General features: G+C 56.1%; 1 protein-coding gene across 12 annotated transcripts in view; it reads right to left on the bottom strand.

The window, feature by feature from the left end:
- Positions 1–16,553, bottom strand: part of NCOR2 (nuclear receptor corepressor 2) — a 116,649-nt gene that overhangs the window by 40,225 nt on the left and 59,871 nt on the right. For all 12 annotated transcript variants that reach the window (XM_031555959.1, XM_010720058.2, XM_010720061.2 and 9 more), the window contains exons 13-16: positions 15,026–15,124; positions 6,650–6,774; positions 5,537–5,709; positions 3,322–3,384 (exon numbers count right to left, since the gene is read on the bottom strand). In XM_031555959.1, the coding sequence (XP_031411819.1) occupies positions 3,322–3,384; positions 5,537–5,709; positions 6,650–6,774; positions 15,026–15,124 (460 nt within the window). The remainder of the gene's footprint in view (positions 1–3,321; positions 3,385–5,536; positions 5,710–6,649; positions 6,775–15,025; positions 15,125–16,553) is intronic.

Genomic DNA, 16,553 nt, shown 5'->3' with positions numbered 1-16,553 from the left:
AGGGCTCATTGCATCTGAATGTGACCTCTAGACAGAGCATTAATAACGAACGTGGCGCTGACCCAAGCTGACAAGGGGTGCGGCCGCTTGGCACCGGCTCCCTCCCTCCCTCTCTCACTTTCTGTCTCCCTCGCTCTCATCTGAATAGTCGGCGCAGGGGGAGGGATCCAGGGAACAAGCTGGGCTCATAGTTTCCTCCGCTCCGAAGTGAATCAAAGGCGCGTTTCTTTGGGGAGGCGCGAGCCCGGCGCGGTGCCCCGCTACCCGTGGAGAGGTTGGGGACGAGCGCAGGGAGCGCGGAGAGTCGACGGCACCGAGCAGGGCGGGCAAAGCCCTGCCCCGATGGAGGGACGGAGGAGCACGGCGCAGCGGGAGGCTGGGAGCCGCGGCGGTGGGTTTGGGTGCGATGCTTCGGAATCCAGAGCAGCGCCCGGCCTCTCCTGCACCCGGAGTACAGGGATGAGACGCGCCATAACCCGGCCCTGCAGAACCGCTGGCACCGCGCAGCCCGCGGTGCTGCGAACGCGTGGTCGGCAGCGCTGACAGCAGCTCCGCGCGTTGCTCTCCCCTGCTGCCACGCGTGGGAGACCGCGGCACAAGGTGAGTGATGCGCACAGCCAGCACCCAGCAGCGCGCACACGGCCCCACGGGGCGGGTAGGGCGCACAGCCCGCCCTTGGGAAGCCATCATCCCGGCGCGCACACCTGGCCGTGCTGCATCCATCCCCGCGCCGGAGCGCCGCGGCCTCCCAGCCCCTCTCCTACCTCCCCTTTTCCAGCCCCGTCCCGCAGCCCGGCGCCGTCCTCGCGCTCTCTCTTCACCTCGTTCGGATATTACTCCCGCTCCCTCATTGTTGAAAAAATAATGCTCAAAATTAAAATGTGGGCTGTAAATTATAGTAATTACCCAGCGTTTCCCCCTGACAGGCCTTTTGTGTGCCATTCGCTGACACTCACTGAACAAATCCTCGCAGCTCTCTCCTACACGAGGCAGAAGCATTTTCCCCAGATGCACCGGGGGGGCACAGCGGCAGCGCTGTGCGGGGCCATGCTTGATGTGGTTTGGCAATGCCACAATGGGAAGAGATGAACGTTTTCTAAAGAAAATCCCACTTTTTAATTTTTTTTTAATTTTTTTTTTTAGTTTCATGGGCAGAATGGGACTGGGGAAAAAAAAAAAGGTTCAGGCTGGTCCAAAATTCATCTTACATTCTGTGCTGCTTTGCAAATCAGTCCTCAAAAAAACAAAAAAACAAAAACCAAAAAAAACCCCACCTCCTGTATCCAAGGAAATATTGTGCATCTGCCCAAACTGAACTATTGAGGAGTTTTCATGGGTTATTTAACTCTCTGACATTGGCTTCTCACGTTCTGAATTAAACGCCGAAAGGCTCACATGAGAGCACTCACACAGCCAGCACACCGGGCCCCACGTCACCATGAGCCTCAGCTCTTCCAAAAGCCCTTTCCTCTGCTATTCCACGTTCACAGTGATGGAAAGCAAACTCAAAGCACCTCCCACACTGCCCTGCCTGCACGGATGTGCCCACACGATACTGCAGGCAGCACCAGGCTGCCCAGTCCTGCCCTTCCATCCCAGCAGAGAAAGAACAGCACAGGGAGCACCGTATTGACTCTGTCCTTCGTGCCAGGAGCACCCAGCCTTGGCACAGCCTGGGAGGAACTCAGATGAGCAAGAAGCTGCCATTGGCACGTGACCGCTTTTGGGAGTGCAAAACCACTTGTTAGAGGCTGGCAGTGGGGGAAAACCCAGAGCTGGGGCAAGAACAGATAGCAGGCTTAAAGAGTAACGAAGGTCACACGGAAACCTCCCGGTTCATCGAGTTCAACTCCACTGTTGCTGTGTGGAACAGCCTTGGTGGGGCATGGGGCAATCCTCCTCTGCCTGCCTCCAACTCCTGCGTGCTTGGGATCCTCCAAATGCCCAGACGTTGCCTTGTACAGAGCAGTACCCAGCTCGGCCAGGCCCAAAATGCAACAGGGATCAGCGCTGAGCATCCTGATTAGCCAAAACCTCCCGCTTTTACCTGTAATCACAGCCCCTGTTCAGCAAGACAGCACCAGAAAAACACGCTACCCCGTAATTATACCCATCTCAGCACATTTTGACAGACGAGTGAATCAAAGTTTATTGCATAATAAAAGTGTCATTAAGCAAGAACTTTCCTCTCGCTGGGTTTTCGTTCCCCCAGTTAACTTTAATAACACGGTACTCCCCTTTATTGTCTCTCCCTACAGACACACTCCTGCCCTCTCCTACTTGGAAGCGCTTTGTGCAGCTCTGCTCTCTCCCCATGAGGCTGCTGGCCCTGCTGCCAGCTCCCCAGCACGGGGAGGACCCGGAACACCACCAGCCATAGGCATGCAGCAAACTCCTACCCTATGCAGGTCCCCAGGCCCAGCTTACAGGAGCAGAAACGTGCTCACACACTTCATCTTTCACTGCTTTTAGGACTCTTTCAGTGCACATCCAGCATCAAGCAGCGAGAGGCACTTTTCTTGCAACCAGATGCAATCTCCAAAACAAAGGTCCCCGCGGCAGCGCTCCCCTCCCGGCACCTGCTCACCCCACGCCTGGCACCGGGCCACGCTGCCTGATTAACGTCTATCCATTAAGTCTGCATCTATGGAGAGCAGCGTGCAGCGACACACAGGATTGGCACTGGGCTGCAAAGAGGGCTGGAATGGTTTAAGGCAAGTGAGCCAAGCGCTTTGGGACATTCAGAGGCAAAGGAATCCAACTGCGCGGCTCCAGCAGCACCTGGGAGATCTGGAACGTGCCACCAGCATCCCTGCAGCAGGTGCACTTCCCAAACAGGGCCATTCCCACACAGCACTCATTTCCATTTCAATTTTGCACTTACAGCCCTCCTGGACCAGGAGGAGCAGCAGTGAGGCAGGCAGGACGCACAGCCAGCAACTCGGCAGCAGAGCAATGGGACGGGATTTTGGGCAAGCAGAGAACGGCGAGCACCGGTACTGCGAGAAGTGCGAGAAGGCAGGGCGGTGCCAAGCTCAGCACTTCTAGAGATGGCCTCAGCAAAGGCTCTGAATCTGCTCAGGATTGCCGAGTGCCTGCGCCAGGGCTCAGCACCACAAGGACGGAGCTTTGGAGAGTGGTGTGGAACTGTGCTTGGCGCCATGCACACCTGGAACATCCAATGGAGCGTCCTGCTTGCTCCCATGCTGCCATCCCAGGGATCCAAACAGCTGCCGGGGCCCACAAGGCATCACCTGACACCCCTCTCGCTTCCCCCAGCCCCTCAGAACCACGCAAGGAAGAAAGAAAGTGGCTTCTTACCCTTCTTTGCCGTTTCCATCTCCTCTTCAGTCCAGCGAGAGCTTTCATTCATCTCCAGAGAGGCTGAGAGAGGAAGGAGAAGAGAGCAGTCAGCGGGATGGGCTGAGCGAGCCCACGAGCACCACATCCCAAATCCACCCCATGGACACCCCGTTCCAAACCAAACCACACAGACATCTCAAACTGATGCGGTGGGCACCGCATCCCCAACCCACCCGCAGCCGCCGTGCCCCCAGCCCTCTCGCAGGAGGTGCACCGCAGCCCATGTGCAGCACCCTCCCGGGATGCATCGCAGTGACGCACAGCTCCGCTTTGGTTTCTTTGGGGCTGGAAGCACAGCCAGATGGCTCGAGGGAGGCACCATATTTCCTGCTGAACGGGTGCCACGCTCTCTGGCCCGCCAACAACAGGTACCTAAGCTGGAGCCGAAACCGGCTGCGTGCTTTGGAGGTGGCAGACGTGGGGTGGGACCATCACCCTCAGCAGAGACGGAGAAACAGCGTCACCTTGGTGACTTGGGCACACCAACCGCATCTGCCAAGGGAGCCAGCCCTGCTGACAGTGGCTGCTGGCGACAGCAACTCTGTCACTGCGCTTTGGGACATCCCAGAGCCAAGTCTGGGGGACCAACCCAGGGATGTGCAGCAGCAGCGGGCAACAGGGAGAACAGGGGATGGCTGTCACCACCCCATGCCCGGTGCGGGGTCCTGTGTGCAGCACTGCACACCCGTCCTACTGGCAGCCTGGCACGAGAGCAAACCCTACAATAACAAGCCAGGCTGTGAGTCAGAGGCAAAAAAACAACGCGGTAAGGAAACAGATTTCCGGTTCAGGCTGCCAATGGGTTATTACTCTAAACAACAGGCGAAGCATTATTTCAACAGTGATGAGAGATGTTTTGACAGTGTCCTTTTAGAATGGAAAACAGGCCGATAGGTTAGGCTGGAGGATACGGACAAGGAAGGGAGCACCTTCCAGGGCCTGAGCCCGGCAGGAGGATGCATCGCTGCCTGAGATGGAAGGATTCCCTCCCCAGGCTATGGGGCACAGCTGCAGGTGCCACCCTAGCAGCGCACTTCCTCCAGCTCCATAGCACAGGGAAATGGAGACCTCCCAGCTATGCCCTCCCGGGGCACAGCAGGGCTGCATCTCTCACTTCCTTGGAGCTGAGTGTCCCCAGTGCTCTCTCATTTACCTGAAGCCGTGTGTCACAAGGCTCAGGTCTGAGATGACTGTGACTGCATGGCAAGAAACCGTCAGAGCAATGGCCCGTTTGCTTTGATTAACAATATTTACTGAGGTTGTGCAGTTATGTAACAGATGCCTACTGGGAGCTCCGGCACACTGCAGTTAAACCACAGTATGGTTTTGTGTTGTTTTTTAATGTTCAATCAGTATTTAAAACGCAATAACTTCCTTCGCCAACCTAAATTAAAGCACAATTGGAGACAAAAAGAGTAACCAATGCTCAGATCTGCCGCTGAAATCAGTCCATTTCCTTTTCCCAATCTAACATGGTCTGAAGCCTTTCCTCCCCGCTCACACAGCTCTGGGATACCAGGATGAAAAATCCCATCTGAGTTACTGGCGTTATCTGCTGCTTCTCTGCGGCACTGCTGAACAAGTTTGAGACGGAGCACAGGGCTCTACTGTGCACGGAACTATTTATATCGGCGGTACGAGAGCAGCGCCCGCCATCGGGCTTCAGCCAGTAGTCAGCTGAGAACAGGGAGCGAAACACCTCCGGGTGATTTACAGCACATGGAACAGAGCGAGCAAGGAACCGCGGGGAAAGGAAACCGAGAGGAGTCACCCTGCTTTATTTTCACTTGCCTTAGGTGGTGCGGTCATAATTTTGTACTTGACGGAGTACAAAACACTGGAAAATCAGCCAAATTCCTTCATTTATTTGCTGCTCTAAGTCAGTTTCCACGGGTAACCACTATCAGGGCTGCAAATTCCAGAGGCAGATGCACACGAACAGGGCTACGGATGCTACAATTCCTGCCCACCCCGAGCGGCTCTCGGATGGGGCAGAAGAGCACTGGGGACAAACACGGGGAGACCAGGGAAACGAGCAGGGAAATGCTGCTCTGAGCGCAAAGCCGGGCTGCACGGCACGGCTGCAGCCAGGGTGCTGGCTCCTAACACACACCAGCGCTGCTCAGCACAGCACACCACGTGCTCCCCACTCCCCATGCCCACAGCTACGCACCCAGCTCAGCGCTCTGCTGCGGCGTGGCCGCCTCCTCGCTGTTGGCTTCGTTGGCCATGGAGCGGGTGATGCGGCCCTTGCGCCGGCCCTGGCTGTTGGCGGTTTTGCGGCCTTTGGAGGTGACGGTTTCCTTCTCATCGTTGTCTTCCCCGGACGTGTCGTCGTTCTTGTCCCTGCAAAACCAGGGAGAGAAGAAATTACCGTTGGGCTGGCATCAGTTTTAGGTCAAACAACTGTCTCCCTGCATGTGCTTGGGGTGCTTCTGGAGGGGCGGGTCAGCATTTTTTGCACACGCAGACCCTCTTCCTGCCTAATTTGGGGTTGTTGGTGGGGGGGTCGTTCTGCAGCTGGCTGCAGCTCCACCACTGCGTGCACGCAGGGACCTGACAGAGACAGGTTTAATACCAGGCCATTCAAATTCATCACTGCCTCCTCCTCATTTATCTTCCTGAAAAGGACCTGCTGGTAAATGTCTCAGCAGCCTGGATATAATGAAGCCAGATGTTCCTTTAAAGCAAGCATTAAGCCCATTACAGAGCGCTAGCAGCCCGCGTGCCAGCCTCTCCCCGCCGCAGCTCCGGCGCTCCCTGTTAGTTATGACTGTGTCAGACAGCGGGGCGGGTGCAGCCATAAAACCGCTCCCATCCCTCACTCTGGAAGCTCTCACGTTGACATCAATAACACTAAAGGTGAAGCGCTGCGCTCGGCTGCGCTCATCCAGCTCCAGCAGCGCAGGGAGGCTCTCATAACAGCAAAACAAGCCCGAGGAACAGGGCGGCTTTGCGGGTTGAGCAGGTTTAAAAATAAAAGTACATCAGAGAGACGTTTGGGAGCAGCAGGGATGAGAATGAACAGGAGGGCAGGCGCTCCCCTTCCTTCCCTCCCTGCAGAGGAGGAGGTGAGCACACGCAGTCCCATATGGCGTCAGGCAGCCCTGGACCGCATCCCGTCCTGCATCCTACTGCTGCATCCCACCCCGTGTCCCACCTCACGTCCCACCGCTGCATCCCATCCTACACTCCATCCCACATCCCAGCACTGCTGGGAAGGAGCCGGGAGCTCCCACACCCTGGGGTCTGCAGGCAGCGGGGACCTTGGGAAGGCTTCGCTTACTTTGTCAGTTCTTCTTTGTCATTTTCTGTTTCCTGCTTGTCTTCCTCCTTGTCTCCCTCCTTCTCCTTTTCTTTCTCTTTTTCATCTTTCTCTTCTTGGCTGCTCCGGGGCATTTGCTGCTGCTGCTGCAAAACAAGGCACATAAAACAAAACAAACTCTCAGTGCAGGGCCAGACACACGGCAGCACCTGGGCCAACCCAAACAACTGTGGCCAAACTACACCAGGGGGCAGTGGCCAGGAGGAAAACGTGCTGTGGGGTGCCCATCCGCAGCGGGGCTGAAAGCATTACGGGGGCATTAAGGGGCTGTGGGATCAGCCGTGGCCATGCCGTGCTCTGGCTCCCACAGAAGACAGTGCAGCAGCCCTTCTGTGCCCTCTGGGGGGGCAGAGCAAAGCCCAGGGGCTGAGCATATGGTGACACCAGGGAGGGACACAGTGGTTGTGGTGTTCCCAGATTTTGTTTCTACAGCTGCAGGAAGGAGGATGCTGGGGAGGCTTGGTTCCCCGACCTCCCTTCCCCCTGCTCACCAGCAAATGAGAGGAATTTCAGAGAAAAGGAAAATTAGAGGCGGAAATGATTTATTCAGCCATCCTGCTCCCAGCTAATGCAGCCAGCAACACCAGGATTGGGTTGGGATTGAGGTCTTAAAAGATCGAACCCAGTAGGCGGCCCAGCACCGGTGTCAGACCCGGTATGCCAGTCCCAAACTCCACAGAGAAGCAGTAGGCGCTGTGAGTTGGAGTCTGGCTGCAGAGGAGCAAGGGGCATGGCCAGCACGCACTGCCCTGAACTCCCTGACCCCCTGAGTCACACTGCAGGCAGCAGTGAACCCCACATAGGTTTAGCCCCAAGAGGAGCTGCAGGTGACGGCAGGGACCTGCCCAAAGCCGGGCTGTGTGGGAGCATGAGGAGGAGGCTGTGTCCCAGCCATCGCCTTCCATGCTTCTGCCCTTCCCCATGTGCTGCAGCAGGGGAGGGGTGTCCAGGTTAGTTCTGTAGTGCTTCCACCCTTTCTTCAAGAGTGTTTTGTCTTGGAGAGGAAGTCCAGCAGACTCCAGGCTTGTTCTGTGGAGGTCTTAAGCCAAGGTGGTGGGACACCAACCAGCGCTTCTCCCACTGCAGAGAGCATCTTAATCCAAGGATGCCCTCTAGTGCTTGCCCTGTTCCAGCTGGGGCATGGTGCCCGATGTCAGGACTGCGTGGGGACAGAAACACCAGGGGCCACCCAGCTCCACTGCTGCATGCCCAAAGCTCAGCCCCAAAGCCACTGGAACCGACACTGGGCACAGGGAGGTGACAGCTGGGAGCCAGCCCCTTGCCCCAAGGCGGCCGTCCTCAGGCTGCCCATGGTGTACAGCGCCTATTCTTAGCCCTGGCTGTGGCCCAGCTCGGGATGATTCAAGGGATGGGACGCCATCCCAAAGCGTGACGGGCCAGGAAATGCTTCCCCAATTACCACCCCATGCTGCCTTCTGATTCACGCTGCCCCACTTTGAGGCGGGCCAGCAGGTGGGTTGGCCATGGGATGAGCTGTGGGCCAGCAACAGAACTGCTCGATGGAGCCTCCCCCTCAAGCACAGCTCCATGGGCCCAGGCAGAGGCACCCAGGGGGTAAAGGGACACGCTCAAGGCCAAGGAAGGAGCCGGTGGCAGTGAGTAGGGCCATCCCTTCCATCCCTCCCTCCCAGGCCAAGCGTTCTTGCTGCCGCCCGCCCTTCCTCCCCAGCATCGCGCTGTTTGGTTTTGCTGCCAACACATCCTGTTTATTTAAAAAGGCCCTGGGACAAATCGCATGCTGTACGTGCAAGCGAGAGCCCAATCTCCCACTCCGAACCCGCAGAGCCACGCGGCCTCCTTCTCTGCTGTTCCATAATGCCAAACATCTGCTCACCTCCGACACCACAGCAGTGGGAGGAGCAGAGCGGTGCCAGCCCCGCTGGGAGCCCCCACACAGCCCACCGATCCACCCCAGGCAGCGACACAAGGATGGCTGCCCACACCGTCTCGCCCTGCCCGGCACATCGCATCCAGGGGACACCTGCTTCCAGGTAGGTCCCAGACACTGAAGCTGAGAATGGACCAACTCGCAGCACTGCTCACCGCCCCCCGGGCTGCAGCGCCCTGGGTCTGGCTGGGAACAAGCAGCAGCAAGGAAGAGGTGCGGCTCCTCCCATTCTGCTTCCTCCCTCGGTGGGAGGATGTGGGACGCCGCTCCGCACCTTCACCCTCCCTAGCCCCACAGCACTGTGACGGAGCCATACGGATCCAGCCAAGAACGCCGTGCTGCCGTCAGCCCCGTCGCACCCCGGCCCCCAGCACTCACCTCCCCAGCACCCGGCTCACGCTCACGGCCGCTCCCCGCCAGCCCCACCGCCGGCCGCGGGCCCCTGCTCAGTGCCCAGCCATCCGGGCTGGCTGTGCCTTACGTTCTCCAGCTCCGAAGGCTTCCTGACGATTTGCATAGTTAAGCCGTAAACTAACCACAACATTCCTCTTATGATTTTGCAATCTGCTGGAATAACGTGGTCGCTCTAAGTCGAGTCGATGAATCATCATCTATAAACCACAGCTCTCGTCACCAGGGCTCTCAGCGCTGGCTGCAGCCGGCGTGATTAATCCGCGAGGATGCCAAGCTTTAACCTACAGCGCGGGGCTATTTATTTTCCAGACTCCCAAACCTCCAGAGAACCACCGCTCCTGCCTTCCCCGTCCCCTCCATGGTGACACACGCACACTGGGCTGCAGCAGGCGAGCGGAGCCATGCGGACACCTCACTGCCCACAGCACAGCCCAGAACACTCCGATGGGCCCAGCCCAGGGCACCGCTCTCCTCTGATGCCATGGGGGTCCCTTGGGGACATCCACCCTGAGCCAGACCCCAGCCCCATCCTGCTGGGATGGGGACAGGGATGGGAGAGTTTTCTTGCCCCAGCACTGGATTTCCTGCTCATGGGATGCCACTTGGCAGCTGGATCACATCCCCTCCATCACCACCATCACCACGCCCTGGGTCCTACCGAAGGACAACAACTGGCACAGGCTGCCAAGGAAGGCTGGGGTGTTCACCATCCCTCACAGTGTTCCAGAACCATGTAGATGTGGCACTGGGGAATGTGCTCAGCGGGCACGGTGGGGGTGGGCTGGGGATGGACTTGGGGATCTTCTCCAACCTCAATGATTCTATGAAAACCCACCATCTGCTCCTCCAGCTGAAAGGAGCGAGCCCCCACCCTGCACTGCCCGGCACACTGAGAGCTGGACACACCAGTCCCTCGCCCATATATTCCCCAGGCATCACAGCCACGAGCTCTGCACTGTTTACTCAACGTTCCCAGCCGTGACCACGGGCTCTCCCCAACCATCTCACTTCAGACGCTTTGGGCAGAGCTGCCCCCAGCCCCCTCCCCTCTGCTGCAGACCCCCGGCTGTGTCTCTCCCATGCTTGGGGCAGCGCTGACTCTCTTCTCCCATGGGTGATTTCAGATTTGTGGCATTTACAACGTTCTCCAGGGGAGCCGGGGCCGAGGTCACTGCACGCAATCAGAGAGCTGCAAATTAAAAGCAGCTCAAGATAAGGCGAAGGCAGAAGGCCCTGGAATGCCTGGGGCTGGCTTACCACGTGCATCCTTCCACCCGCTTTCACGCTGGATGCAGAGCATAGGCAGGAGGGGTTATGAATACATATATGTATATCACAAATACGTATATATGTATCACGTAAGTGGCTCCCAGAGCCCGAAGCCTCTGATGCGCCGGTCTGGAACGCCTCAGCCCCTGCTGCCACCCACTGCCACAGAGCCAGGCTTCTCATGGCCACACGTAGCACCCTCTGCTCCTGGGAGAAACCACAAATCCAAACAAGCCACTGCCAAAACAAGGAGGGGAAGAGGAATGTCTGCTGGCTACACCACTTTGATCGCTCACGGCCCTGCTTGGGTTGGATGTTGTTGGCTGGGGAAGTGAATAAGAAATGGGAGGACAGGCTCATGTCTGATAAGGGAAATGGTAGGGAGCTCAGCAGGGAGCACAGGGCCGCCCCAGGGCCGCGCTGCTTCTCCACTGGGTAACCACAGGACAGCACTGGGGCACAGTGACATTGGAGGAGTGCAGCTGGCAGGCCCCTGGCACCACGGTGATGGACTGATGGCTGGACACGATGACCTTAGGGGTCTTTTCCAACCATAAGGATTCCATGGTTCTATGGCTGGGAGCCTCTTGGCACAGCCAAGCCCAGCAGGCACTGATCCGTGGGGTCTGGTGGACGCCTTCTTATGGCACAGTGATCTCACCCAAGCACGGAAGCAATTGTACAGGAGCCTGCTCACGCAATTCCTCCTTAACATCACTGAGGGCTTTTCCATAAGTGGAAATGTTTCTTCTCTGGGTCACTGCTGAGTTTTTTGAGAAGTGATTTGACTGCTTGCAAAGGGAAAATGACCCGAGGGGATGAATGCACAGCATTTAGAAGTGGCAGAGAGGAGCCCCGCTTGCTCCCAGGCGGGGAACACGTGTTTCCTCCTCTCTGTGGTCTGCATGCCATGCTCTGCCCCACTGCCAGGCTCCGTTTCATGGCTGTGCAGTGACCCCTTCCCTTGGCTCCCTAAAACAGGGGATGGGGCTCACAGTTCCCAATCAAAAATTGTCATTAAAACAGCTCATCCCAAATCCATTCCTACCCAAGCCCCACCAGGAGGATGCCATTCCCCCGCAGAGCAGTGGCCCCGACCCCATCACTACTCACATGAGCATGGGACACTTGCCCCACAGCCGCATCAACCTGCTGCTGCAGGAACTGGTCTGAGCATGGGGTGAGCCGCAGGGGTCACATCACTGTTACATGACTTAAATTACCACCAAGATGTAATTAAGATCAGCAGCTGGCATTCCATGCTGGTGCCACCACAAAGGAGAGTGGCCACATCCCACCAGACGATGCCAATCCCAAATTCTCACTGCTGTCCTTGTGTGGCAGCTGTGGGGACCTGAGCAGCAATCTTCCTACAGCAACGCATCCCTCGGTTTTCCCAAATATGGCCAACAGAGTTCTCATGTAATCACCCCCAAAACTGCAGCTGGGATTTCAGGAATGTAAGTTTCCACTGTGTTCGCCCATTGAGCTGTCTGGAGGGTGGCAGGACTAAGGGAAAGCTGTGATGGGGCTGCACCGGGCATACAGCGCTCCTCATGGGGCATCACCAGGGATGGGGTTTGGGAGCAAAGGGAACACGGACAGGAAGAGCCTCTCCTACCACTCCTGAGACAGCCCAGCAGCAGACTGACTGCAGTTCATGCGCTGGGGGGGGAGGTGTCAGGTTGAATATTAAGAAAAAATAATTTTTAGAAAGAGCATTAATGCATTGGCATAGGCTGCACAGGGAGGTGTGGGATCACCGTCCCCAGAGGTATTCAGGAACCATAGGGATGTGGCACTGAGGGACGTGGTTGGTGGGCACAGTGGGGGTTTTACTTGGTGATCTTAGAGGTCTTTTGCAACTTCAGTGATTCTATAACATCCCCAAGAAGACACAGCAGGGCTCCAGCCACCTCCAAACCTGCACATCCAGGACCAGAATGTGGTGCCCACAACAGGTTCAGTGTTTCATGGATCCTTCCTCAGCAGCCCCTGGGGACTCCTCCAGCTGCCTTGGCCACCAGTGGTGCTGTCTGACTGCAAATCTGCATGGAAAACTGAGCCAGACCCATCCCCTCCAAAAACCCCAAATTGAGAAGATCTGGGGAGTTGTTTCAGGACAGATGTCATTCCCAAAGAGTTTTGAGAGCTCAGTATGGCCCAGTGCTGGTTTTGGCCATGTCTGCTGCTGATTTATTCCGGGATGGGAACGGTGCTCTCCACAAGGAATAATTACACAAAGTCCCTTTTCCTCCAGCACGGTTTCTGCACAGCACTCATGCTGCTACAGCCGGGCTGAACAGCTTGCCCAACAGCCCCGCTCATGGCAGCAATTGCCAGCTTTAGGCCCGGTGTGCTGCTACAAAATCAGGGCTGTCAGCAGTGAGATGTGCTCAGAAGCCCCCTGCAGAGCAACAGCAGAGCTTTTGTGACAGCATCACCAAAATTTATGCTTATTACCATACACCGAGCACTGGATCGGAGCATTACACCACAATTCTAACTTTTTTTTTCCCCCCAATGCGAAATTACGCACTTGGAACTTATTCCTTTTAGCACCGATTCCCTCCTTTCAGGGTTAAACGAGGATTATTTTTGGAAGCATCTGCAGCTCAGGAAGCCGAACGTTGAGCACAATGATGCCTTGGATGTGTGCCCCTGCCATTCAGTGCCTGCAGGGCCGCCTCGCACCGGCAGCCCGTGTGTTTGGTGACAAACTGGAAGCAGAGCTGTGTGAAGTCCCCACTCTTGGCAGGAGGTTTTTAGCAGCAAGGAGCAGCTTTATGAGGAATAGCCTTTGCCAGGGGACCAGCAGCCAGGGAACGAAGGGATTCTTGTTTTTTTTTTTAATGTTTTTAATAAGTAGGCCACAATGATTATCTTGACACTAGAGCAGCATTATTTCTACTGGTAATTATCTCTCCTTTTCTCACAAGCCCCCCACGGCCTCCAGAAGCGAATAAGACCGCCGACCTCTCCATGAGAAATGGCATAAAGCAACAGTGCAGGGCCACTGGAAACACGGCTGTATCTGACCTCACTGCTCCTCTCATCTGATGAAATGCCCATCTTCCCTCCCCAGCAATAAATCAATTACATCTCACCTCTGGCATTTAACCACTTCAGCCCTCACAGAACCACAGAATCGCTAAGGTTGCAAAAGACCTCTAAGATCACACAGTGGGTGGCGACACACTGGAACAGGTTGCCCAAGGAGGCTGTGGATGCCCCATCCCTGGAGGCATTCATGACCAGGCTGGATGTGGCTCTGGGCAGCCTGGTCTCGTGGTTGGCGACTCTGCACATAGCAGGGGGTTGAAACTAGATGGTCTTTGTGGTCCTTTTCAACCCAGGCCATTCTGTGATTCTATGATCACCAAGTCAGCTCACCCCCACCGTGCCCAATGACCACGTCCCTCAGTGCCACATCCCTACAGTTCATGAACAACTTTAGGGATGGTGACCCCACCGCCTCCCACGGCAGAACGTACCAATACCTCTCCACACTCTTTCAGAGAAGAAATTTTCCCTAATTTTCCATACATCCTCAGCAGCAGGAGTGACCACGAAGCACACATGGCACTGGGAACACGGCGCAACGTCTCCTGGAGGCACAGGAGGACGGTCAGAAACCCCAGTGCCCTTCCTGCTGTCCCACCACGCTCATGCTCCCAACCCTGACCTCTCTGGCCCCAACAGCCCAACGTTCTCATTCCCCGTGCTGGATCACACTCGTGACAAAGGGCAATCACCCCTGCAGCCAGGGACACCTTGGGATGGTTTCAAACACCAAAGCAGGAACAGTACCTGCTGGTGTAGCACAGCAGGTCAGTGGCCACGGGACACAGACCCTGCAAATCGCCTCTCCCCCTTCACACTTGCTCCTTGCTCAGCTTAACATTGAAAGCAGAAGGAGCTGTGCTAAACGTCTCCACGGCTAACAAGAAACAAATGTGGCCTCATGTTCTAGTTGCTGTGATCTAACAAAACAGACCCTGGTAAACACTATAAAAATGTACTGGAGGGAACCACCCTGGGTTTGCTGGGAGAGGGACTGGATAATCTAATAGGGTTTTATCCATCACTAATGTCTCTGAAAAAAAAGAAGGGAAAATTGGGCCCCGTCCATGACATTCGTCATGTGCTAACTATTCTGATGTCTTAATGCTGCAGAAATCAAACCGGAGCACGGCTACCTATCTGTCTCCCAATCAGGATCTAGACCCAAGTGCTGCTTTTTATGGCCATGCAGCACGAGGAGCTGTTTATGTCATGGTGATATGGGACAGGACAGTTTTTCCATTCCTATCCCCACATTATGCAGAGAGATGCCCCGTGCCACCCCCTCATTAGGTGGACAGTGGCTCACTTCACCCAGCTGGGGTAGCATGTCTTTGCTGAATTTCACACCTAGGCTGTGGGATGGCACAGGTTCATCCAGTCAGCCCCATGCAACTCCAACCCCTTTTTCCAGCATCTTGAGTTTGCTTTTTCAAGCCACTGTGACCTTGGCACGAGGACAGACAAACATCAACTGCCAGAGCACAAACAACTGCCAGAAAACAGCACGTTCTGAAAGGCTACACAGAGCAAACAATCACAGCCCACTGCAGCTCACAACCATAATCTCCATTTGCAGGGGGGAAGGAGCGCCGGGGATGCTCAGCCCCAGGCTGGCACTAAGAACACGTGTCACCACACCTCCTGAGGGACAAGGTTTCCATGCACTCCTCTGCCCTTACCTGGCTTTTCCCACGCCGCCGGTAATTCCTCCTCACGAGATTCTTGTAGTTCTCATTCTTCTTGGTCAGGTAGTAGTACAGCACGCAGTCTGCCACCGTCTGCAACGACACGGGCAGGTCAGGGAGCGGAAGGCTTTCAGCAGCAGCATTCAGCCCCTGCCATGGCCAGATCCAATGCTTCTGAAGAGCCGCAGCCAGAGCAGCTTCCCTGCGTCACAGCAGCGCTCTGCCCGCCGGCTGAGGGGGACGAGGGACATCGCCTGAGCTTCCAAGGGACAAAACGGGGCCTTTCCCACAGGAGTGCCGAGGCAGAGACGGGATGCAGAACAACGAGCGCCCTGTGCTTGGAACAGAGCGCGGGGCCAGCCCGGGGCAGGGGGCAGGGCCGACCCCAGATGACTGTGGCAACTAAAAGCAGAACAAGGAGAGCTGCCTGTCACCCTCTGTTGCGGCGGTGCCACGCACAACCTGCCACGCGGCTGTCAGCAGCCGTTACTTCCAGCCGCTGAGCTGAGCCCCTGCCTGAGTGCGCTCCGAGCCCCATCAGGCTGCAGCTCCCGTGGCTCTCAGTGCTGGGCTGGGCACGCTGGGGAACCGCTATGGCCGCGATGCAACTCTGCCCCTGCCCACGAGTCCTTCCCCTCACAGCGTGGGGACCTGAACCACATCCCCACGGAGGGGCTCGGCGGCTGTGTGAACAGGACCAACCTGTGGACCCCTGCATCCCTCGGTGCCCGGGCACAGGGCTGCACTCTTCCCACCCTTACGCAGAGCAGAACCATTTGCAGCAACAGATTGTAACTTTTAAAGTGTTAATTGGATGCCTTTCTAATCTAGCCCTGATTATACACACACACACGAACACAAAAACTTACAGTCATCTGTTCCAAGGGCTAAGATCACTTTTTTTTTTTTAATGCAATTTAAAAATCTATTAATTCATTACATTGAGCCATACTTTGCATCTCTCTCCAACTGGATAATAGATGTGTTCTGTATCATAATTACAGCCTGATTTACAAACGAGTACAAATAAAATTAGAAGACATTTTACAGCTTGGAACACAGGCTGGATTGTGAGCATCATCCAAGTCCCAACACTTTCAGCGTTAACAAGTGAGAAAGGCTGAAACGAGCCTAGTGCCTCACAACATGCCCAGAACCACGAGGCTGCTGCCTCAGTGCTGCTTTGGACAGGAAAGCTGAGCTCTTACAAACCATCTCCCCAGGCAGAGACATGCACGGTCAGAGTGATTTAAGCTGGAAGGGACCTCTGAGCCCAATCCCCTGAAAGCAAAGGGTTTCCCTGCCCGATCAGACACTGTGTGGATGAAATGTGGCATGAGATGGGCAAAGGAGGTGACCATAAGGACTAGAGAAGCTACGGCTGTTTCTTGCTCAGGAGACCACCTGATCCACCTCCACCCTTCCAGGTTGGGTCCACCCAGGACTTGCCCATATGGCCTGTCCCACAGAAGGCACGTGGCCTTGCTCAGAACAGGACCAGAATTTAAAATCAAGGAGAGAG

This window comes from Meleagris gallopavo, chromosome 17 (genome assembly GCF_000146605.3).
Source record: "Meleagris gallopavo isolate NT-WF06-2002-E0010 breed Aviagen turkey brand Nicholas breeding stock chromosome 17, Turkey_5.1, whole genome shotgun sequence".
NCBI lineage: Eukaryota > Metazoa > Chordata > Aves > Galliformes > Phasianidae > Meleagris > Meleagris gallopavo.
The sequence above is the reverse complement of the archived record's forward strand: the minus strand, read 5'-3'. Positions and strand labels throughout refer to the sequence as shown.